This window comes from Eretmochelys imbricata, chromosome 1 (genome assembly GCF_965152235.1).
Source record: "Eretmochelys imbricata isolate rEreImb1 chromosome 1, rEreImb1.hap1, whole genome shotgun sequence".
Lineage (NCBI taxonomy): Eukaryota > Metazoa > Chordata > Testudines > Cheloniidae > Eretmochelys > Eretmochelys imbricata.
The window spans coordinates 38,620,370-38,646,560 of record NC_135572.1 but is presented as its reverse complement, the minus strand read 5'-3'; the positions used below and the strand labels follow the sequence as shown (position 1 = coordinate 38,646,560).

At 40.8% G+C, this 26,191-nt stretch overlaps 2 protein-coding genes across 2 annotated transcripts in view; one reads left to right on the top strand and one right to left on the bottom strand.

Moving 5' to 3' along the window:
* Nucleotides 1–625: 625 nt before the first annotated feature.
* On the top strand, nucleotides 626–26,191 carry C1H11orf65 (chromosome 1 C11orf65 homolog). Its single transcript, XM_077808934.1, has 8 exons — nucleotides 626–694; nucleotides 1,878–1,970; nucleotides 3,390–3,443; nucleotides 5,957–6,160; nucleotides 9,709–9,842; nucleotides 20,671–20,841; nucleotides 21,091–21,146; nucleotides 25,781–26,191. Exons 1-8 carry the CDS (start codon nucleotides 626–628, stop codon nucleotides 25,957–25,959), a joined length of 960 nt encoding a protein of 319 aa, XP_077665060.1. The 3' UTR covers nucleotides 25,960–26,191.
* ATM (ATM serine/threonine kinase) overlaps nucleotides 4,641–26,191 on the bottom strand; it is a 146,245-nt gene continuing 124,694 nt past the window's right edge. The window contains exon 64 of the mRNA XM_077808924.1: nucleotides 4,641–4,729. Within this exon, the coding sequence (XP_077665050.1) occupies nucleotides 4,721–4,729 (9 nt within the window). The 3' untranslated portion in view covers nucleotides 4,641–4,720. The remainder of the gene's footprint in view (nucleotides 4,730–26,191) is intronic.

Below are 26,191 nucleotides of genomic sequence, written 5' to 3'. Positions count from 1 at the left end.
TTAAGACTCTGTATAAATATATGTTTAGCTCTATAATTGCTTAAATTAATGGAGATAAATATAGCATATTGTCCTGGTGAGCAAAAAGAAGCACCAAATTTAGTGTAAAGGCCATATTTAGTTGCAAATCCAACCAATGATAATCACCCTTTCTTCAGGTTTCCTGCTTGCTGATTTAAATCATGATTAAAATCAGTTATTTAAATCACTTTGATTTCAAGCAGTACACCCATGCTGAATGCAATTGTGCATGGCCATCTTTGAAAAGCAGGTATTGTTTTTTGTCTGTATCTGTATTTCACAGTTACTTATCCAAATTCTATGAATTATTTAATTTTGTAATTTCTACCTAAGATTACTGGTCTAGAGGGGATATAATTTAGTTAGAGAAACTAGTTATTGATGAGTAACCTATTTTTTCTCCATCTTAATTCAAGTCTTAAAAGCTAATGTGGGTGAGGTAACACAGCTACAACAACATTTTTAAAAGACACATTTTTTTAAAAGTGTTTTTTACCAGATACTTACTTTAAACTGGTTATAAAAGAAAAAGGCCTTGAAAATAGCAACTGAGGCAATATTGAATAGTTGTGAACAATAGCCTTATTGTTTTAGGCATTTGTAAATGTCAATGGAAGAAGACAAACGGAACCATGCTGCAAGAGTCATTCAGAGGTGCTGGAAAAGATGTATTGTGAGTGTGAAGCACTATTTTATGTTTAATCATTTTTTTAATCCTTAAACACTTAAGTAACAATTTTGATATTTTTCTCCTCTATAAACCAAAATGGTGATGGAAAGTTTGCCAGGAGCAGGAACTCCAGGGGTGTGAATCCCCCTTCCAGTACAGCTGTCCCCACACATAGGGCTGATGCTGGCCATAAAACTTAATAGAGTTAACGATCCACAGAAGCCTGCATATACAGTATATTACAAATTATATGTAATTTTATATTGTCAAAAGCAGGTGGAATTCCATAGCTGCCACAAGAAAAAAAATCACATCACATTACCAAAGGGCGGTGGTGTATTAATATAGGTGGAATGTGTGGGCTTCCTTCGGGGGTGTTTTGGTCTTTTTATTCTGTGTTCTGCACAGTCTACAGTAGCGCATAGCATGCAGTGAGGCACTGATTACAATAGCTTTAGGAAAAGAGGGACAGCCCTCATCAGGAGGGTGGGTGACTACTGTATTACTGGGGAAAGTTGCCATTTAAAGAGTTATAAGTTGTTAATGATGGGATGATGGTAAAGAGAAGCAAAGGAGGAAGTTGGACAGAAATGGGAAGTATAAAGGGCACTTAGATACCACGGTGATAACCTAGTTCACAGAGAAAGAAATGGACAGACTTTTAAAAAGTTATTGTAAAGGTAATCCCCTAAATCCAAAGCTGAGGAATAAAAGGTGGTCTCGTTGGGAGTCTTACCAAAGAGATCTTTTCAAAGGTAACTATGGTAAATTAGGAGATTTAGATGCTCTCCTTTAAAATTTCCCCTAGTATATGGCAGCAATTCCGTGCTTTAATTTGTATCTATATGCATTTCTTTCTCTGAAAGCTCTCTCACTTTTAACTCACTCTGACTTAATACCAAAACAAACAATATAAACTTATTTTTTCAAATATGCACTTTGTTACACACATTTGACTGAATTCAGCAGTGCTGTAACGCTATTAACTTCACTCTTAAGGGCTGGGATGAGTACACCAGGCACAAGTTTAACTCTGTGAGGCCATTTGATGGATTGTGCCCCACACTGTCCTAAATTCTGTGTGATTTGGCATGGGGAAACCCTGAATAGTGTCATAACTATGTTCAAAATCTGGAAAAACTCCAGGGACAATAGTTTTTCTTGGTATATTTATACTTCTCTACAGAATGTCCAAGTCTTTCGATACTACAAAGAACTGATAGGCTTTAGAGGAGTTGGGGACCCTCATCTTCTGATGAAATGCATTGACCCTAGAGAGGTAAGCGCTGTATTTACTGATGTATTTTCATTGCTATATCTGTGTACATGTTACACACATACTGTACAATATAGTTCAGGGTGTTAGTGTTTTAATTTTAGTTTGTCTCACTGTCATTTATTTGGGGCATAGTATTGGGAGACAAGGATCATTACAGCATTATAAATCAAATACAGTTTTTGACTGTTCCATCATTTGAATTCCAAGATTTACTGATGTAGGATACTTTGTGGATTGAACACAACCGAAACTATGTGCCAGAAAAGAAATATATAGTAGTTACAAAAGAAAGTATCAGTAAATAACAAAAGTAAAAACATATCCAAGCTAGAATTAGAGGAAAAAGGAAAGGAGAAGGCTGAGCCCATAGAAGTCAGTTGTTTTCTAGGAATTGAGGACACCAACTCATTTCATATAGAGAGGCCATTTAATAGCTAACAGATGGTAAAAGGCATTTCGGGTCCAATCTGACTCATACTGTTTCAGGCCAAGCCTGCTTATTTTCAGAGCATGTTGTAAAAATCATCTTTCTACAAAAACCTTTGTGCAATAAATTGCCCCAAGGAATTAGTCACATATGAAATGCTGACTGGATAAAAACAGTGGCCCATCTAGACCAGTATCTAATGCTTGAGTGGATGTGCAAAAAAAAGTGCAGTAGGCAGTTATAGAAAAACCCAACCCTCAGGAAAGTTTCTTCCTCTCCCTCAATACCTAGAGGCTGACTTGTGGTCAGATGTCTGAGAGTTTTTTATCGCTTCCAGAACTCTTGCTTACTTTAAAAAAAATATTTATTGTTGTCACTCCGAATATTCGCATTATCCATATAAATGCCTTATTTCTCCTTGGAAGAAATACTAAAACAAGAACAAAAGTGAAAGAGAAAATCTCCTCCCTCACCCTAAAAAAACAATTAAACAAAAAACAGTAATATAATGAAGAAGCGAGGAAGAGAGTCAATTATAGACATCATTCTGTGAACCCTACTTATTGTTTCTTGTCCTCAGATGCTATGGTGATGGATATCTTAAGTACATATGGAGAAAATTTAATGAAAGCCATTGCTCTCCCACCTTTACTTGTTTGCTTCTTGCATGCCACAGTATGATGTCCACACTATACTGCAGAGAGCAGAATGAGGCCCATTATTCTGCCTTTTAAACTTTTTAAATACTTCAATTTATAGATGAAAGTCTTTTTCATCTAGAAAACATGGCACTTCCATAAGAATAAAATATTAACCTATTTATATTGTGTGCATCCCTATTAATATGATATTGGACTTATGTCAGAGAAGAATCTAAACACATCTTTATGTATGACAAGCTAAGTTATTTAACTGTCCATTACTGTATCTTTCTGTCTTGATTTCTCAGGACTATGGAAGCTTCGTGGATTAATGTCTTTTTCTTCTTGCAGGCAGAGTTACTAGATGCTGCAGCAGGTGTTTATATCCGATTCAGACTAGGTGGTGTAAGTAGCGTTTTAAAGAATATTGAAATATTGACATTCATTCTATATCTAGGTAATCACAACTTAATGGACTTATATTAATTGTATTCTAACAAACTAGCAAGGTTAGTATTTTTTAACCAGAGTTCCTGAAATTAGCTTCCTAAATCCATTCTTAAGCATCTGACTAATTGATCTGACTTTTCAGTTGGATTTGTGGGTGCTCTCGCTGCTATGGAGGTGCAGGGGTGCAGTCCTGGCCTTATTGATGTCAAGGGAAGTTTTTCCAGTGGTTTCAATGGGACCAGAATTTCACCCCAAGACTTTATTTAAGTGACTTAATTGAAAATTTTGACCCAAGAGTCTGCTTAGATTTTGGCCTTAAGTATTTGCCTATTGGTATTATACAGCTGAACAGTCACTCTGGAATAGCACAAGCCCTGTGTAAGAGTCTCCTGCTTTCAAAATATCTAATACAGGATTGTAAATCTATTGCTACAGCACTTGAAATAGCTGGAGAGAAGCTGATTTATTGCTAGGTTTTAGAGTAGTGAAGTGAGCTGTAGCTCACGAAAGCTTATGCTCAAATAAATTGGTTAGTCTCTAAGGTGTCACAAGTACTCCTTTTCTTTTTGTGATTTATTGCTAACATTCTTCCCTGCTGTCTGGCTAACAATTTCTAGTAAATTGTATTTGGCAGACTTCTACCCTGTAATTATTTGGTTTCTGCTCCTGACCTACTCTTCCCTGGCTAATACTAACTTATGAATAATACAACATTAGTAAACCTCACCTTGATGACATATGATATTAATAAAACAGTTTGCTCTCTGGTTCGAAGGCACAGTGTAGCGCTCAAGGTCCTGAGCTGATTTATTCCTTACAGGATTATCCGGTTCAGTGAAAGTAAACATGGAGGTGGATGAAGTTTTTAGATTGGAATTATGGAGCCAACATATTCTTTCCTTTACTTACCAAACATTGGCACCATGACAAAATATAAATTTGAAAAATGGTTATTTTAATCAGAACTGTCCTAACATTTTAAGCTGTAGTATTTGCAATATATTTACAAGACAGTCCAATATGACCTTATATTTCTAGGTTTCCATCTCTCATGCTAGAGACACATACACGATTATCTTGCATCATAACATTTTCCATCTAAAAAGTAATATTAGCCCAGGGAGAGAATGTATGCGTCAATTACCTATTACTCCTCTTTAAAAGTTCTTTAACTCCCTCCCAGGTTGTCAGTCTTTCTCCATCCCCTCCATGTCAGTCTTCACAATGGGCATTCAGGAGTTCTAGAAAGAAAAATCATGGGTTAGACAGAATTTTTCCCTTTCTCATCTATTTACTACTAAGAGATTTAGACTATGGAAACAAGGCTGCTAATCTATATATTTCAACTGAGAACATACCAGATGGACCAGGACTTGTCAATGAAATTACAGCACCTCTGACTGAGAGAGTGGGTTGCTTGAAACCAAACCAACAAAAAAACCCTCTCAGTTCTTTAAAATCTATTTAGCCATCCACACAGCAAAATTAATTTCACTGCAGAAATTATTACAGGTTATAATCTAATTTATTAATGTATTTTCTCATCTTTAGATCATCAGTAAGGTCCATTACGTAAAAGTATTAATTTGCATGTACCTAGCACCTTTTATCTAAGGTTGCCAAATTGCTTTTCAGACTAACTAATCCTCAGAATAGGCATCTGAGAGAGAGGTAAATTATTATCTCTATTTTACGGACAGGAAAACTGATTAAAAGAAAGGTTATATGACTTACTAAATTCACACAAAGAGTTTGCAGTTTATCTGGAAGTAAAACCCACAAATACAGATTCACAGTCTCTGTTATAGTTACTGTGCACGCTTAACTTTTCATTTAAAAATATTTTTTCTCTTCCCAATAAACTTCCCTCATTCAGTTCAGAAAAATAAACATTATAAAAGAAACAATAAATGCCCATAAATGTTGTGTATGCTTGTGACAACACACCAAAGACCTTGCACTCACTTAGAGTCAATGGAAAAACTCCCACTGATTTTACGGAGTTGAGGACTGGATCTTTAATTTCCTCAGAATTGTAATCAGCCAATCAAATCTAATTTCAGCCTATCCTGTATGGTGTTAAGCTATATTGAAATGGGTAAAGGAACTGTTTCATGGCTTTTGTAAACCCGTTTATGTCAATAGGGTTAGACAAGGTATTAATCTGACAATTTTTTAAAAAGTAGGAACATTTGTTTATAACAGGTTTCAGAGTAACAGCCATGTTAGTCTGTATTCGCAAATAGAAAAGGAGTACTTGTGGCACTTTAGAGACTAACCAATTTATTTGAGCATAAGCTTTCGTGAGCTACAGCGCATCCGATGAAGTGAGCTGTAGCTCACGAAAGCTTATGCTCAAATAAATTGGTTAGTCTCTAAGGTGCCACAAGTACTCCTTTTCTTTTTGTTTATAACAGACACTGTCACTAACTGGATCTCTCACTTTCAAGTGTGATATTTCTTTACAGACTAAATATCCTCCAAGTATATATTACAAAATATTCACTCATAGACCCATCGTGGATATGTGTGCTAATAGCCCTAAAGATTATACAAAGCCAGCATACAAACAGCTGCTGCCAGAGGCTATTCATGGAAAGATTTGGAAAGATGACCGCAATGGCTGGTACAAGCGTGTGGAGAATAATGGTTGGAGACTTCTTTCGATCAGAGTAAGCAAAGAATAGCATTTAAATTTTTTCTTTAAAATGTTAACTTCTTTTTCTTACATAACCTACACATTATAGAGATTTAATTTCACTCACTATATGGATCACTTCATAATGTATGGGATCTTTATTTCCATTTGAAATAATGACCTACGGCAATAGTCACTCCCTGTGAGATGTTATAATACTATCATCATCATTTATTTATAACATGTTCCTCATCACCAGGTCACTGAACAACATAATAAATAGAATATGATTGAATTACCATAAGTACTGTACTACAAGATCTTGTGCTGGGTATGAAATAAACCTGTTTATTAAAGTACAATATAATACTTAAATATTAAAATACTATTTCATACTTCTCCATATTAAGGTATAATTTTGTTTGGATTAAAAATCTGTGAGAGGAGTCAATGTACTTTTCTCTAATACAATGTATAGCTTGAAATATAAAACATATTGAAATTATGTTATGTTAAAATTATGTCTTGTTAAATTCTTTTGGAAATAATTGGTAATATTTTTAAAGGTGAAAGGTTTGTACAAACATAACACAGAGTAATTACAGAATTTAATTAGTTATTCAGGGAATTATTTGGACCCCAAGAATGACTATGAAAAGAAAACTCCATTTCAAGTATCAATCATGAGATGATTTAGGGCTGGATTACTTGGTATCTGAAGGTTTGTGGAGGTAAAGGCAGGTCTAAGCCACCTTTCTGTCTTCCCTGTCCTGAGTCTGAGCTTGCAAGTTAGAGCAACCACAGGGCTGCACTAATGAATAGAATTCCTTTTTGGATATGATACACAGCATTACAACATTTAAATAATTTCTAATACACTGCATAATGACATGAATCATTCAATGTGACATCATCAGATGTCTTCTCTAATCCTATTATTCTAACTTACTCCACTTCTTCACACCTTTAGCTCATCCTGTCCAGCCGCCTCTTCCAAGCAGGCATTTTGACGAGGTTGTTGAAGACAGTATACCAATCTCCTCATTTCCGTCTGTTCCTCCTTTTTTATTTACCAATCACTTTTCCCACTTCCTAAGTGCCTGAACCCATATAACATTAGACCAGTGGGTCTTAAGCGTGGTGGATTGAGGGTATGCCATCCAATTTACTTCAACCCTCCACCCCCATCCCATCCCTCTTCAGGGACCACTCTCGCAAGATTGCCCTTCAGTGGGAGGTTCAATCTCTTCTTCAGACAGGGCCATAGAGGAAGTACTGTTGGACCTCAGAGGACAAGGCTTTTATTCCCATTATTCCCTGATCCCCAAGTCAAAGGAGGCCTCAGGCTCATCGTAGATGTAAGAGAGTTGAACAAATTGCAGAAGAAAATAAAATTCCGCCTGGTTACCCCAGTGACAATTATCCTTTCCCTGGAATAAGGAGACTGGTATGATGCCCTCGACTTGAGGGATGCTTACTTCCATAGCACAATGTGTCCCAACCATAGAAAGTTTCTCAGGTTTGGGGTGAATGGTTGACACTATCAGTTCACAGTATGTCTGTTCCGCCTGGCAGCTGCTCCTCAGGTATTCACAAAGTGCATGACAATGGTAGCAGGTCATCTTCAAAAATTAGGTGTCCATAAGTTCTCATACCTGGATGATTGGTTGATCAGAGGTCAATCAGAATCTCAGGTCCTCTGCAGCATATCCACTGCTCTATCCGTATTCAGTGCTCTGGAGCTCTTAGGGAGCAGAGAAAAATCAATACTGAGGCCTGTACAGACAATAGAATTCATTGGAGCAGTCCTCGACTCCACAAAACAGGTTTGAAACCATTCAGAACCTAGTACTTCAAATGAAAGCTTACCGCTCACAACAGCATGCAGGTTCCTCCGCCTGTTAGGTCACATGGCAGCATGTATCTATGTAGTGCAATACACCAGACTGAGACTCAGGATACTACAGACATAGCTAGCATTATTATTTGCCCCAAATTGTCACCACTTGGATAAGGTGGGTCAAGTGCCAGAGCTAGTCCTGTTGTCTCTGGATTGGTGGACAGACCCTCTAAAAGTTTGTGTGGGCATTCCCTTCCTTCCCACGCTGCCAACACTCACTCTAGCCACGCACGCATCATCTCTAGGTTTGGGGGCTCATATTGGATCCCTGAAGACTCAAGGACTCTGGTCATCTCAGGACCTAGAGGCTCACATAAATGTCAGGGAGTTAAAAGCAGTACATCTATCCTGCTCAACCTTCCTCCCCTACATATGCGGGGAAGGTATGTATAATATGACAGACAATTCAGTGACTATATTTTATATAAACAATCAAGGAGGGGCATGGTCAACCCAGCTCTGCAAGGAGGCAGTTCCCCTCTGGGTCTTCTGTATAACCAACTCGATTCACCTCAAAACTGTTTTCCTTCCAGAGCACACTGGCAGATCAGCTGAGCAGATCGTTACCAAGCAACACAAGTGGAATTGACATGTGCAGTCACTCGAAGAAGAAACGGTTACCTACCTTTCTATTACAGTTGTTCTTTGAGCTGTGTGGCACATGTCTATTCCGTGAGCCATCCACCTTCCCCTCTATATCAGAGTACATCCAGTATGAAGGAACCGAGGGAGGTCAGGAGCAGCTCCGCCCTCTTACATCAGCGTGCAGTCATGCACAGCAACAGGAGGGCATTTGAGCCACCCCAATGGGTACTGCTGGGGGGGAAAAATTTCCGACATTTGTGCACGAGGTGTGCACACACCTACAGTGGAAAGAACATATGCAACACATCTTGAAGAACAACAGTTACAGAGATATAGGTAACCTTTTCCTTCCATAATAATAAGACTTTGCATATACATAGCGACACCTTTCACCCAAAGATCTCCAAGTACTTTACAAAAGTGGGCAAATGTTACTATCTCTATTTTACAAATGAGGAAACTGAGGGGCAAAGAAGTTAAGTGACTTACATAGGTCACAGAGAGTCAGTGGTGGTGTAGGGAATAGGAATCAAACTTCTGACTCACGTTCTCTTATTCTAGGCATAAAACCATGCTGCTTACTTCCGCCCTCTTCCCTATTACATCTATCCCTATGCCTATTCCTTTAAGCCTGTCGGGTGGTAGCCTCTGAGTAATAGTTCTGGAGCTTCTCAGAGAAACCTAATCTGTGTTTGGCCATTATTTGTGTGATTATTATATTACTTCTCAGCATGTTATCCATGAGATTTTTCTCTCCACTATGTTAAACAGATTATCAGCAATTAAAGAATCAGCACTCTTTTATGCAAAAATTTACTAAGGCAAGGCACAATTACCATTGAATTAATGTTTGGAAGAGAAAGTATACTCCTTGCATGTTTAACCTTGTGTCTCTCAAGTTACCGATAAGATAATGTATCTTACGCTGAACAGATAAGCAAAACAGGCAAGTGGTAAGTCTTTAATGATTCTCAATGTAAAGGATCAATCATGGGGTTTATAAATGAGAAGACATGGCCAGGGGTGTAGTGGGGAAGAAAATCAGTAATGGTGTTTTTGTGAAACTAGTCCAAACAATACATCACATTTGCCAGTAGTTTTGGAGGACCATAGATCCTGTAACTGCTGAGGACAACACAAAGGAAAAGGAATTCCATTACTCTAAGCTGAAGAGGAAACAAGACATTGACCAGAGAAGAAAAAGAAGAAAAATTGAATGGATGACAAAAATGTGAGTTGATGCAATTTTCAGACTTATGTTTCTGGGCATGATTAGAGTGGTATTCTGGTCATGGGTCTTTTCAGAAATCATTAGCTTTCATGGCTAAATTATCTTAAAACACCATGTAACTGTGTTATAAGTAATGAAGTTGTATATCACTACCAAGTCTCGTTGAACTTCCAAATGGAGCTAGTTCCATTTGGGGCAGCAGGATATTGCCTCTTCTATATCTGAGGCTGGATAGCTCCTGCAGGAGCTATTATTTTATTGGCTAGATCCCTCTGCAGCTATGCAGTGGAGGCAACGCAGAAGGAGGTGATGTGACCTTGAGCTGTACTATCACCCATGTGGATTTCCGCATAAATATCTGGGAGCATAGAGAAAGACAGCATCACAGAGAGTGATAGTTCTTTCCAGTTCTATTCAGAAAAGAGGAACTCCACATATAAGCAGCTTCCTCTTCTGCTTGTAGATCACTGCCCCCATCATCTCTAGAATATAGCACCTCCTGCCCCCAGGAATTTTCATCTTATTTCCCAGAGAAGATCACCCATATCTGGAATGGCTGTATAAGCCACCAGGAGCAAGCTGAGAACAAGATCAGAAACATAACATCTTCATTCTAAGACACCAACCTATACACACAAACAATAGTCATTGAATCACTGAGTGCAAGCAGGGTCACCATCTGTGACAAGGACAACTGCTGTTGCTATATGGTAGGTTTGTATGGAATACCACAGAGCATTCCTAACCGAGATTGCCAATACTTCATTTAATAAGAGAAATCTACCATGCAGCCTAAGAAGGGCAATAGTCTAACCAGAACCAAAAAAACATTGCTCGACACTCAAGACCTTGCAGCTATAGCCAGCGTCTAGCCTCCTTTTCTAAGCAAACTAATTAAGAAACTAGCAAAACACAGTCTCCAATGGGTCCTATCAATTGCCAGAATCCTGGATCCATCTCAGTCAGGCTTCAGACCAGGCCACAATACAGACACATCACTTGTTGCTCTATTAATGACATTCTTTGGGCCATAGATAAGGGAAGATCATCCATGGTCATCCTGTTGGACCTCTCTGACATTTGTTACTGCTGATCACTAAACTCTCTAGTCCAGCCTCTAAGAACGTGCAGGGTTGGAAGGTCACACCCTGAAATAACTCAGGTCCTTCCTTTTAGGTCCTTCCAAACCAATAGCTACTTATGGGCAATTGTTTATCCACCTCCAAGATCCTGACCAGTGGAATCCCACAAAATCTCCGCTATATGATTTAACGTCTATATTGAACCATGTTAAATAGGTAGGAAGGCAGCTAGAGCAATCATCTCTAATGCTAACACAATGGAAGAAAAGTTGTGGCTCTCAAGCCAAATAGATATCAACCTTTTTACAACCCCCGCTTGAGTAGGCCAAATTTTATAGTCTATTTTCTGAAGAGAGAAAACAAATTATTCCTTGGCATTAACCGTTGTTTCAGGATCAGGTGGGCATGTGTAAAAAGTACACAATTGCAATCCCAAGTGCCTCCATCACCAAACAGGCATACCACTGGATGTCATTTAACTGGACATTCATTTTATTTTAAAGATTACTACAAACTTAATTTATTAGAAAAAATATAGCATCCAGAGGTATGACTTTTAAATGGGAACATATTCACAGATTCTAAGGGTCAGAGAAATCTCTATGATCAGCTCCACCAGCCTGACTTCCTCCATAACATAGGCCATAGATTTATACAAGCCCTTATTTGTTTTTTTGAGAGGGATAACAGTATTGTGCTGCACATCACCAGTTCCAAACACATTGGCTTAACACAGATTCATCAGAATTAAGCTCACATACATCTATATTGTAATGCAGTACCCACCTCATCACATCTAAGGCCTTGTCTACACTACGAAATTAGGTCGAATTTATAGAAGTTGGTTTTGTACAAAGCGTTTTTATACAGTCGATTGTGTGTCCCTCCCACACAAATGCTCTAAGTGCATGTAGTCGGCTGTGTCCACAGTACCGAGGCAACCGTCAACCTCCGGAGTGTTGCACTGTGGGTAGCACAGTTCCCGCAGTCTCCGCCACCCATTTGAATTCTGGGTAGAAATTCCAATGCCTGATGGGGCTAAAACATTGTCGCGGGTGGTTCTGAGTACATATGGTCAGGCCCTCCCTCCCTCCGTGAAAGCAATGGCAGACAATCGTTTCGTGCCTTTTTTCCTGGGTTACCCGTGCAGACGCCATACCATGGCAAGCATGGAGCCCACTCAGCTCACTGTCACCGTATGTTTCCTGGGTGCTGGTAGACGCGGTACTGCATTGCTACACAGCAGCAGTTTATTGCCTTTCAGCAGCAGACAGTGCAGTATGACTTGTAGTCAATGTAGTCCAGGGTGCTCTTTTAACTGACCTCGATGAGGTCAGGGGCACCTGGACAAACATGGGAGTGACTCAGCCAGGTCATTTCCCTTTTAAGTTTCATCTCATGGTGATTCAGTCCTACCAGCAGTGCACTTTTAATCAGCACCCAGGAGATGACGATGACCAGCAGTCATACTGCATCGTCTTCTACCGAGCACCCAGGAGATGATGATGGCTAACGGTCGTACTGCACAGTCTGCTGCCAGCAAGATGTATAAAGATAGATGAAGTGGATCAAAACAAGAAATAGACCAGATCCAGGAAGTTTTTGGAAAGCGTAGGGGACAATTTCCTGGTGCAAGTGCTAGAGGAGCCAACTAGGGGGGGAACTTTTCTTGACCTGCTGCTCACAAACCGGGAAGAATTAGTGGGGGAAGCAAAAGTGGATGGGAATCTGGGAGGCAGTGACCATGAGTTGGTTGAGTTCAGGGTCCTGACACAGGGAAGAAAGGTAAGCAGCAGGATACGGACCCTGGACTTCAGGAAAGCAGACTTCGACTCCCTCAGGGAACGGATGGGTAGGATCCCCTGGGGGACTAACATGAAGGGGAAAGGAGTCCAGGAGAGCTGGCTGTATTTCATGGAATCCCTGTTGAGGTTACAGGGACAAACCATCCCGAGGAGTCGAAAGAATAGTAAATATGGCAGGCGACCAGCTTGGCTTAACGGTGGAATCCTAGAGGATCTAAAACATAAAAAAGAAGCTTACAAGAAGTGGAAAGTTGGATATATGACCAGGGAAGAGTATAAAAATATTGCTCGGGCATGTAGGAATGAAATCAGGAGGGCCAAATCGCACCTGGAGCTGCAGCTAGCAAGAGATGTCAAGAGTAACAAGAAGGGTTTCTTCAGGTATATTGGCAACAAGAAGAAAGCCAAGGAAAGTGTGGGCCCCTTAATGAATGAGGGAGGCAACCTAGTGACAGAGGATGTGGAAAAAGCTAATGTACTCAATGCTTTTTTTGCCTCTGTCTTCACTAACAAGGTCAGCTCCCAGACTGCTGCGCTGGGCATCACAACATGGGGAGTAGATGGCCAGCCCTCTGTGGAGAAAGAGGTGGTTAGGGACTATTTAGAAAAGCTGGACGTGCACAAGTCCATGGGGCCGGACGAGTTGCATCCGAGAGTGCTAAAGGAATTGGCGGTTGTGATTGCAGAGCCATTGGCCATTATCTTTGAAAACTCGTGGTGAACGGGGGAAGTCCCAGATGCTGGAAAAAGGCTAATGTAGTGCCAATCTTTAAAAAAGGGAAGAAGGAGGATCCTGGGAACTACAGGCCAGTCAGCCTCACCTCAGTCCCCGGAAAAATCATGGAGCAGGTCCTCAAGGAATCAATCCTGAAGAACTTACACGAGAGGAAAGTGATCAGGAACAGTCAGCATGGATTCACCAAGGGAAGGTCATGCCTGACTAATCTAATCGCCTTCTATGATGAGATTACTGGTTCTGTGGATGAAGGGAAAGCAGTGGATGTATTGTTTCTTGACTTTAGCAAAGCTTTTGACACGGTCTCCCACAGTATTCTTGTCAGCAAGTTAAAGAAGTATGGGCTGGATGAATGCACTATAAGGTGGGTAGAAAGTTGGCTAGATTGTCGGGCTCAACGGATAGTGATCAATGGCTCCATGTCTAGTTGTCAGCCAGTGTCAAGTGGAGTGCCCCAGGGGTCGGTCCTGGGGCCGGTTTTGTTCAATATCTTCATAAATGATCTGGAGGATGGTGTGGATTGCACTCTCAGCAAATTTGCGGATGATACTAAACTAGGAGGAGTGGTAGATACGCTGGAGGGCAGGGATAGGATACAGAGGGACCTAGACAAATTGGAGGATTGGGCCAAAAGAAATCTGATGAGGTTCAATAAGGATAAGTGCAGGGTCCTGCACTTAGGACGGAAGAACCCAATGCACAGCTACAGACTAGGGACCGAATGGCTAGACAGCAGTTCTGCGGAAAAGGACCTGGGGTGACAGTGGACGAGAAGCTGGATATGAGTCAGCAGTGTGCCCTTGTTGCCAAGAAGGCCAATGGCATTTTGGGATGTATAAGTAGGGGCATAGCGAGCAGATCGAGGGACGTGATCGTTCCCCTCTATTCGACATTGGTGAGGCCTCATCTGGAGTACTGTGTCCAGTTTTGGGCCCCACACTACAAGAAGGATGTGAATAAATTGGAGAGAGTCCAGCGAAGGGCAACAAAAATGATTAGGGGTCTGGAACACATGAGTTATGAGGAGAGGCTGAGGGAACTGGGATTGTTTAGTCTGCAGAAGAGAAGAATGAGGGGGGATTTGATAGCTGCTTTCAGCTACCTGAGAGGTGGTTCCAGAGAGGATGGTTCTAGACTATTCTCAGTGATAGAAGAGGACAGGACAAGGAGTAATGGTCTCAAGTTGCAGTGGGGGAGGTTCAGGTTGGATATTAGGAAAAACTTTTTCACTAGGAGGGTGGTGAAACACTGGAATGCGTTACCTAGGGAGGTGGTAGAATCTCCTTCCTTAGAAGTTTTTAAGGTCAGGCTTGACAAAGCCCTGGCTGGGATGATTTAATTGGGGATTGGTCCTGCTTTGAGCAGGGGGTTGGACTAGATGACCTCCTGAGGTCTCCCAACCCTAATCTTCTATGATTCTATGATTCTATAAACAATAAATGAAGTCTCTTCATCCTGCTCCCATTAAAGTCCGCATTTAACCTTCATTGACTTCAATGGGAGCAGGACTGGAACTTAAGTGGGTATAGAATGATCATCTACCAGAATGACCTCCTGAGGTCCCTTCCAACCCTGATATTCTATGATTCTATGATTTATTTTGTATTCATTTTCTCCACCCTGCCTCCGTGAAATCAACGGCCTGCTAAACCCAATTTTGAGTTCTATCCTTGAGGTTTTGAGTTCTATCCTTGAGGGGTCCATTCTGTTTCTTGTAAAGCCACCCCCTTTGTTGATTTTAATTCCCTGTAAGCCATGTGGTCAGTCGCCCCTCCCTCCGTCAGAGCAAAAGCAAACAATCGTTTCGCACCCTTTTCCCTGGATTGCCCGAGCAGGAGCAGACACCATAGCACAGCAAGCATGGAGCCCGTTCAGCTCACCGCAGCAATTATGACCATTGTAAACACCTCGCATATTATCGTGCAGTGTATGCAGAACCAGCACCTGAAAAACCAGGCGAAGAGGCGATGGCAGTGCGGTGATGAGGACATGAACACACTTTTCTCTAAAACTGCGTTCCCCCGCAATTTGGAGATCATGGTGTTAATGGGGCGGGCTTATGCCATGGAACGCTGATTCTGGGCCTGGGAAACAAGCACAGAGTGGTGGGACCGCATACTGTTGCAGGTCTGGGATGATTCCCAGTGGCTCCGAAACTTTTGCATGCGTAAGGGCACTTTCATGGAACTTTGTGACTTGCATTCCCCTGCCCTGAAGCGCAAGAATACCAAGATGAGAGCAGCCCTCATGGTTCACAAGCGAGTGGCAATAGCTCTGTGGAAGCTTGCAACGCCAGACAGCTGCCGGTCAATCGGTAATCCATTTGGAGTGGGCAAATCTACTATGGGGGTTGCTGTGATGCAAGTAGCCAATGCAATCATTGAGCTGCTGCTATCAAAGGTAGTGACTCTGGGAAATGTGCAGGTCATAGTGGATGGCTTTGCTGCAATCGGATTCCCTAACTGTGGTGGGGCTATAGACAGAACGCATATCCCTATTTTGGGACCGGAGCACCAGGGCAGCCAGTACATAAACCGCAAGGGGTACTTTTCAATGGTGCTGCAAGAACTGGTGGATCACAAGGGATGTTTCACCAACATCAACGTGGGATGGCGGGAAAGGTTCATGACGCTCGCGTCTTCAGGAACTCTGGTCTGTTTAAACAGCTGCAGGAAGGGATTTACTTCCCAGACCAGAAAATAACTGTTGGGGATGTTGAAATGCCTATAGTTATCCTTGGGGACCCAGCCTGCGTCTTAATGCCCTGGCTCATGAAGACATACACAGGCACCCTGGACAGTAGTAAGGAGCTGTTCAACTAGAGGCTGAGCAAGTGCAGAATGGTGGTAGAGTGTGCATTTGGATGTTTAAAGGGTCACTGGCGCAGTTTACTGACTTGCTCAGACCTCAGCGAAACCAATATTCCCATTGTTATTGTTGCTTGCTGTGTGCTCCACAATCTCTGTGGAGTAAGGGGGAGATGTTTATGGTGGGATGGGAGGTTGATGCAAATCGTCTGGCCACTGAATACGCGCAGCCAGACACCAGGGCGGTTAGAAGAGCATGGCAGGAAGCAGTGTGCATCAGAGAAGCTTTGAAAACCAGTTTCATGACTGGCCAGGGTACTATGTGACACTTTGGTTGTTTCTCCTTGATGAAAACCCACCCCCTTGGTTGCCTCTAAATTCACTGTAAGTCACCCGCCCTCCCCCCTTCGATCACAGCTTGCTTGCAAAGGAAATAAAGTTACTATCATTTAAAAAACATGTATTCTTTATTAATTGATTATAAAAATAGGGAGATAACTCACAAGGTAGCCCAGGCGGGGTGTGGGAGGAGGGAAGGAAAAGACCACTTTAAAACTTGTTGAATGCCAGCCTTCTGTTGCTTGGGCTGTCCACTGGGGTGGAGTGGTTGGGTGCCCGGAGCCTCCCACCCCACGTTCTTGGGCATCTGGGTGAGGAGGCTATGGAACTTGGGGAGGACGGAGGGTGGTTAAGCAGGGGCTGCAGCAGCAGTCTGTGATCTTGCTGCCATTCATGAACCTCCACCAGATGCCAGAGCATGTCCATTTGATCCCGCAGTAGCCCCAGCGTTGCTCATGTCTCCTCTGATCTTCCTGCCGCCACCTCTCCTCATGTTCATCGGCCACTGTCCTGTACTCTGCTGTTGTGTCCCTCCACACATTCTGCTGAGCTCTGTCAGTGCCGGATGACTGCATGAGCTCAGAGAACATGTTATTGCGCGTGCGTTTTTTTCGCTGCCTTATCTGAGATAGCCTTTGGGACAGAGGAGGGAGGCTTGAAACATTTGCAGTTGCTGGAGGAAAAAAAGGGAGTGAAGTATTTAAAAAGATACATTTTACAGAACAATGGCTATACTCTTTCACGGTGAACAACACTATTCACATTACATAGCACATGTGATTTTGGTACAAGGTCGCATTTTGAATCTTATATTGAGTGCCTGTGGCTTTGGTGTTAGAGATCACACACGCAGGGCTGGGCAACAGAATTCGGCGCGCAGGCGGCCATGGTAAGCCATAGTCTTTCGGCTTCTGCAACCTTCATAACAGCAGCCCCCTCCTTTCCCATGCCAAGGAAAGCCCGTTGAGTTGGCCATTTAGTGCTGCAGTTTTCCTGTTAACGTGCAGCAGCAGAAACCAAACTAACCCTCTCCCCCCATCCAATTTTCTGGGATGATCGCTTTTCCCCTCCCCCAACCTCCTGGCTGATATCAGGAAAGATCCCTGCTAGCCAAACGCGAACAGCTCAGTGCCAATGCCCGCCCCACACCCCCCTGCGGCTAACTGTGGGGAGGATTCCTTTTCAGCCACAGGCAAACAGCCCAGTAGGAATGGGCACCTCTGAATGTCCCCTTAATTAAATTCCCCTGTTTCAACCAGGTTACCATGAACAATATCACTCTCCTGAGGATAACAGAGAGATAAAGAAGGGATGTTGCTTGAATGGCAGCAAACACTGGGACCATATGCTGCCAGGCTTTGTCATGCAATGATACCAGATTACTTGCTACTATCATGGCGTGGTAAAGTGTCCTACCATGGAGGACAGAATAAAGCTGCTCTCCCCAGAAACCTTCTGCAAAGGCTTTTAGAGTACCTCCAGGAGAGCTTCATGGAGATGTTCCTGGAGGATTTCCGCCCCATCCCCAGACACGTTAACAGACTTTTCCAGTAGCAGCACTGGCCACGAATGCATCCCAAGTCCTCAGGGCTACTTAGTCATTAAAAAATGCTTGCTTTTATAACATGTATTATATTTAAAAAGGTAGACTCACCAGAGGTCCCTTCTCCGGCTTCGTTGGGTTGGGAGGGTATTTCAGTCAGGGTGATATAAAGATCCTGGCTGTCGGGGAGAACGGTGTGTTGTGTGCTCTCCCCAAGCTTGTCCCCCTCCTCCTCCTCATCTTCCCCATCATGGCGGAGAATATCCCATCATCGGAGTCCACGGACAGGGGTGGGGTAGTGGTGGCGGCCCCCCCTAGAATTGCATGCAGCTCAGCATAGAAGCGGCATGTCTGCGGCTCTGTCCCAGAGCGTCCGTTTGATTCTTTGGTTTTCTGGTACGCTTGTCTGAGCTCCTTAAGTTTCATGCGGCACTGTGTTGTGTCCCTGATGTAGCCTCTGTCCCTCATGGCCTCTGAGATTTTTTGAAATGTTTTGGCATTTCGTCTTTTGGAACGTAGTTCTGATAGCATGGATTCCTCTCCCCATACAGCGATCAGATCCTGTACCTCCCGTTCGGTCCATGCTGGAGCTCCTTTTTGATTCTGGGATTGCATGGTCACCTGTGCTGATGAGCTCTGCATGGTCACCTGTGCTGATGAGCTCGCCTGGCCAAACAGGAAATGAGGTTCAAAAGTTCCCAGGGCTTTTCCTGTACAGCTGGCCAGTGCATCCAAGTTCAGATTGCTGTCCAGAGCGGTCACAACTGTGCACTGTGGAATAGCTCCAGGAGGCCAATACCTTCGAATTGCGTCCACACTAACCCTAATTCGAAATGGCGATGTCGATTTCAGCGCTAATCCCCTCGTTGAGGAGGAATACAGAAATCGGTTTTAAGAGCCCTTTATGTCGAAAAAATGGCTTTGTTGTGTGGACGCGTGCAGGGTTAATTCGGATTTAATGCTGCTAAATTGGACATAACCTCATAGTGTAGATCAGGCCTAACATAATGCTACCCTCACTTTGAGGAGGAGAACATGACTCCACTTTCACCAGAGTTTAGCAGCACAACACAACAAGCTGCTGTAATGGGAATGTTAAAGTTCCTCTTACCCCAGCCAAAGAAACAAAATAAGAAGTTGATCCCAAATTACAGTCTATGAAGCAGGAGATTATTTCTGGGTGTCACAGGGTCACCGTAATGAGCTTTTAAAAAATAATGAGCTAAATCCTTCATTCATTACTCAGGCAAAACATCTCTTGGAGAGACAAGGCGGGGGAAGTGATCTCTTTTATTGGACCAACTTCTGTTGGTCAGAGAGACATGTTTTCAAGCTTACACAGAGCTCTTCTTCAGGTCTATTGAAGTCAATGGGAATTTGCCAGAGAAAGGAATAAGCCCACAGAGATAGAAGAAAGAAATGCAGCTCTATTTTGAAAATTGTTGAAGTTCAGCTTTTGTCCCGTTCTGACCTGAGATATAATTCAAACAACATTCTTATATGTAAAAGGCAAGGGGACACACAATTGTTTTTGTAGTATAATTTTTAAAGTTACTTCCATTTATGTAGTATCATAACATTACTCACCACAAAGAGCTTGCAAATCATTTCAAAGTGTGGTGCCCAAAGAATTTCAATAAGCCTAAAATAGTTGGATTGTTTGTGGTGTTTAACAATATTTTCTTTAACAACAAAAATCAGTTTTTCCTTGTGATTTCTTTCTCCCTATATTACTGGGAGATGGGGCAGGCATGAAGAATGATGATTCTTTTCAGGGGAAGAGGCAAGTTGGCCCATGTGGTTCTTGCAAGTATCCTCCTTCCTAAACAAAGGGGAATAATTTCCCAAAGACAAGAACTAAGAATATAAAGCATAAATGGGATACTCAGGTTTTCTTCTTCTCATATATTCTAGGCTACTACTAGATTATCCTTCTCATAGGCATAGTCCTGGCATAATTAATGTACGGGGTCAAGACAGGTGCTTTAAAATGGTAGGGAAATATTTATAAAAGTAGCTTCTCCTAGGAGTTAGGTCATTTTTTGACCCTCTCATGTGCCTGAAATGAAGATCTCTGTTTCAGTTGTATATCCAGTGTACAAATTGTTGTGCATGGCGTGGTGTACTGTTTAAAAAACCCAGAACTCACTCTATATGGTGGTTGAGAAGGTGATGCCTACACAATTGTTATATCATTTTGTAAAACGCTTTGAGGATCATTTTGGATAAAAACTCTAATATAGTTGATATTAAAATGATAAAAGAAAAAAATAGTAGAATCTATATTTAAATTGTGTACACACATACTTGATTCTCTTCCCCTCCTTACTATGTCACCATTAAATCACAATTAATAATGACTAAGGTACACAATATTTCAGTTCACAGAACACCCATGTTATCCTTAGTTGGTTCTGCTAGAATAAGACAATATGTTGGGATATAGTGCCCCTTCCTGTCAGAAAATATAACTGTTCCAAGCAACCTGCAATAACAAATTCTTGTTTCACTATTAGGTATCATGCAAGAAGCTTGCGGGTCAAAACAGAGGACCCTACCACTACAATCTTAATTCAGAGAAGTGCAGAAGGCATCGTCAATGCTATTGAGAAAGGAGGAACAGACAATGTAATGGAATGGGAAGTGGATGAACTGTTGCAATGGACAAATGCACTTAACTTTGAAGAGTAAGTATGTGGTTTTTTTTGTTTGTTTTCTTTCCCCTCTGAAGGACTTTATGATAGAGCCCTGATGATCCCCAGCTTCTCCCATTTTAAATCTTCTCCCTCCATTATTCTCTATTGTGGTCTTGATCTTCTTGGAAATGTTTTAGCTTCCAAAAGGTTAACTTCCCCAAAATAATAAAATTGTGTTTAATTTTCAGGATTTTATTAATTGTACCTTAAACTGAATGTGTGTTTACTTAATGTGCTTAGATATATTAGCCAGTGGAAAGAAACTGCAACAAGCAACTCATCAGCTAACTACCAGGGTAAGTGGTGCCAACTATAGCTGTGGTAAATGGCTTCAAATAAAATTTTGCTCTCAAAAATTACTTTAAAAATTGCAGCTATGTTCCATGTTTATTGTGTCCATTATTTTTTTCCATATCCACTATCTTTAGCTTCCAGGCAAAAATATTCTTTCTAATTCCCAATTATGCGAACTCACCAAGAAATCAGTATATTTATCAGTATCATCAAGATCTGGTAATCTTTGTTATGAATATCAAAAGTGTAAGTCATTTTTAACCTAATACTTGAAAAGGAAAATGGAATGTAGAATTCCAGAAAATATTTGCCTCTTCAAAGTCAAATCCTTTTTATTAAACTCAACTGTAACCAATTATGATTTACACATTTGCTTCTACGATCTGATTTGTTAATATTTCTCCAAACATCAGTATTGCTCATCTTTGAGAAAACAAACAAGTTCTGATCTCTCTAGTCTTTTTTAAATTGAATTTCTGCATCATCTTTATTAGTAATGCACGTGTCTTTTTACAATCAGGTTTTATATGCAGTAATTTAGTTTCTCTTTTTTTACATGTTTTTTCTCTGCTATTAGCAGGCCAGTAAACCTAAAATTAGACTTACCAGATATGTTGGTTCACAGGCATGTTATTTATTTGTATTATAGTAGTGCCTGGGATTTCCCAATTGTGGACCAGAACCCAACTGTGCTAGGCACTGTACAAACACAGAACAAAAAAGACAGGCTCTGGCCCAAATACCTTACTATCCAAGTAAGGCCTGGTTTTAAATATGCAAGAGCTATGCTTTCCAAGTTTTCCAGTGAGGAAGATTCTTGTATACTCCATCTATCCATTTGAAAGACTCAAGGGAATACTCTACTATTTTAAACTAAAAATACACAAAACAGAATCTCTTGGGATGATGTACTAAGATTTATTTTAATTTATTATTGTGGCTTATTGCTGATATGCGACTCCATCACTAATGTATGTAATGCACTTGCACACAGTATATTTTAGGACTAAATAAACCATATTCTTGGCTGTAGTTGTTAGGTGGGAGTTGACAACCAGACAAAGGCGTGTCTGTGTTCTGTATGGGCTTAGATATCACAGTGTGCGTGGTACTTGGGCTATATCCATACTTAACACTTCCAGTACAAGGGATTTTACAAGTATCACAAAAGTTGATCAGCAGCTTGTCTGGAATAAAGGAATGAACTTTGCAAAAAAGTGCATCTCTCAGATTATTCCATAGTAATATTCACCCTAACATATGAAAAAAATTTGCAGAGCACCTTATAAAAGTAAAGCATTTTCCACAAAGCCAGTGAATGTTAAAACATTTTCATGACACACTAACTGGGTTATGTTTAGAACTGGCATACCCAGTTCCAAAATAATCAATTATTTTTAAGCAGGGGTGTGTCACATGTGGCAGCCAACCTTAAAAAATAAATGATTTATTTCATATGCTAAACACATTGTAACAGCATCAGTTGGTAGGTTAGAAGTGCATGAGAAAGTCTGAAATCCCTGAGAGTCTTCAGTCAGTTGGATCTCTTGATTATTTGTAGATAAGGCCAGAAGGGACCATTGTGATCATCTACTCTGAACTCCTGTAGAGCACAAGCCACAGATCTCCCCCAAAATAATGCCTAGAATAGATCTTTTACAACATCCAATCTTGATTTAAAAATTGTCAGTGATAGAGAATGCACCTTGACCATTGGTAAATTGTTCCAACTATTAATTACTTTCACCATTAAAAATTACACCTTATTTCTAGTCTGAATTTGTCTTCATCTTCCAACCATTGGATCATGTTATATCTTTCTCTGCTAGCTTGAAAAGCCCATTATTAAATATTTGTTCCCCATGGAGGTACTTACAGGCAGTAACTCTTTAACCCAGTCCCTCTTTAAACTTCTCTTTGTTTAGTTAAATAGATTGAATTCCTTGAGTCTATCACTATAAGGCATGTTTTCTTTAATCATTCTTGTGGCTCTTCTCTGAACCTTCTCTAATTTATCAACATCCTTCTTGAATTGTGGGCACCAGAACTGGACACAGTATTCAGCAGCAGTCACACCAGTGCCAAATACAGAAGTAAAATAACCGCTCTACTCGAGATTCCCGTTTTATGAATCCCAGAATCACACTTTTGGCCACAGCGTCACACTGGAAGCTCATGTTCAGCTGATTATCCACCATGACCTCCCAGAATAAAATCCCCTATCCTGTAAATATGGCCTGCATTCTTTGTGCCTAGACATATACATATACATTCAACCATATTAAAATGCACATTGTTTACTTGCTCCCAGTTTACCAAGAGATCCAGATTGCTCTGAATCAGTGATTTGGTCCGTTTTGTTATTTACCTCTCCCCCAATTTTTGTGTCATCTATAAATTTTGTCAGTGATGATTTTATGTTAAATAGTGAAGGGCCAAGAACCAATCCCTGCAGGACTCCACTGGAAACAGACTTGCTCAGTGACAACTCTCTGTTTATGGTTACATTTTGAGATCTATCAGTTAGCCAGTTTTTAATCCATCTAATGTGTGCCATGTTAATTTTATATAGTTCAGTTTTTTTAATCAAAATGTCATGTGGTACCAAAGCAAACTTATATGGGTAGGGGGAGGAGACCCCTTCAGGGAGGCTAACCCCTGGTTCTGCTCCTTCCATCCACAAGCCCCGAGACTCCCTGCCCTCCTCTGCAGCCAGAGCCCCGAGACCCTCTACCCCCCTCCCATGGCCAGAGCCCCGAGTTCCCCTTTCCCCCCACGTGGCCAGAGTAGCCCCGAGTCACCCCCTCCCCATGGCCAGAGGAGCCCTGGGTCAAGTGGAGCCCTGAACCCCACCCCCAACCTGCTTGGAGGAGCCCTGGCCTGGCCAGAGCCCAGGCCAGCCACAGCTGCACCTCCTCTCCCCAGACCCCAAGCTGCCCCGCTTCTTGTCCTTATTTCTGCTGCCCATGGAATTCTCCTTGTGTCCCTTGGCTTCCCTTATCAATTTTCTACAATTCCTAACTTCTGATTTATATTTTTTACTATCAACTTTCCCTTTCTTCCATTTGTTGTATGTTATTTTCTTTAGCTGTCTTCACTTCCCCTCTAAACTTGGGTTTTTTTTAACCAGCACAGCCTTCTTTCTCAGTTGTGGGATTGTGGCTTTTGGAGCATCTAGTAAGGTGTTCTTAAATAATTCCCAAGAATCTTAACATTTTTGTATTTAAATTTTTCCTCTCAGCTGATTTGACTTGTAATTGTTTTCAGCTTTGTGAAATTGGCCTATTAAAGCACCAAATATATATATTACTGGTCTGGATTTTATTCAGTTTGCACAATATAAATGTGATCAAGTCATAATCACTTGTACCTAAGCTAACATTAACATTTAGTTTGGTAATCAGTTCCTCTTTAGCTGTTAGGACAAAGTCTAATATAGAATCCTCCAGTGGTGGCTGCAACACTTTTTGAGTTAGGAAATTGTCATCTATAATGTTTAGAAATTACAAGGACATTTTAGTACTGGCAACATTATCTAGCCATTAGTAAAGAGACATTGGCTAGTGCAATGGGATGTATAAAAAATTAGATTTTTCTACTGATTCTGGAAGAGGTCAGGGTTGTGGGATTTTCTTAATGTAATTTGCTAAAAATGATGCCTAATATTAAAATGATTGTAGGATGCAAATAAAAAGCCTTGAGTATTTTTAATTAACAGTAATGCTGTCATCACAGAAAACAATGTAAAAATATCTCAGTTATGCTATCACTGCTCCAGTGACAGACAACACAGTTGCTGAAGTGGTAGGGAATCCAAAGCTAAATACATATAAGCCAGTTATAAGCTGATGTGTTCCTCGACAGGGGTTTGCATTGATTTAACAAAATTGATTTAAAAACAATTTTAGTTAAATCTGTGAAACTATTATGTGTAGACAAAGCCTTAGTTAAGTCAGGCGAGAACCACTCTTCTGTTTATTGGCCATCTTGACAAAGCAGCTCTCACAATGATGCTCTATTTAGACATTATGCAGTGGTCTGGGCTGTATTAATATGCAACATCTCATAGAAGGGTGGTGGGACTAGTCAAAAGAAGGCCAAGATACAAATAAAGGGCCAAATTCTGCTCTCATTTGCACTGTGCAAATCCAGAATAACTGTTGACTTCTATAGATTTACTAATGAGTTACTCCACTGGGAAAGTAGAATTTGGCCCACAGTTTATTCTTGTGGAGAAGAAAAGGGGAATAGCTTTCATTGTTGGAAAATTAGACTGTATTTGCATTTGATTTTTTAACAATGGTACAGAATAAAAGAAAAAATAAAGCACTGCTAGCAAGGTATGTTTCCTAAAGTTGTTTTTGTTCATTCTAATTTCCTCCATCTCGCTAACACAAACAGAACTTTTTAAGCAGGTTTGTTCAAGTGTGCTGAGTTTCTGAGTTTAATCTTTGTTGTTTTAAAACAGCATTATACGGATTTTTTTCAACAAAAAGTTACAATGTGTGAATATTGTAAAGAGAAAAGAACTATGATAGGTCAAAGTATAACTGTGGGACAGTTAGTTTAAATATCTATATTAACTCTCTCAGATTTTTCTGACCTATATTTCAATTTTTATTTTTATTTTTTTTAGGTTTCCAGTTTATTGTATCACAACATGATCCAGGTGAATTCTCAGAGCTACCCCATGGAAACATCCAGGAAATACCAATCCTTAATCCATTAACTTTAAATGAAACAGACTTCAAGTCAGGGACATCTATAACACCATTAAACTCACCTTGTAATCTCCCAATGGATAACAAATTCTGAATAATTTTGCTCCTATTCATTAGGATACTATTTTGCTCTACTTCAATTTGATATGAAATGGAGCTATAGTTTCAGCAGTTAGAGCTGACTAAACAACAAATCTGCATGTAAAACATAAATGTGCTACATGATTCTCTCCTCTATAAAAACAAATTACAACAGTATCCAAAACGGTTTTGAATCAGTCATAATGTGCTAATAACAACCTCCCCTACTTTTATTCCTCTTCTAG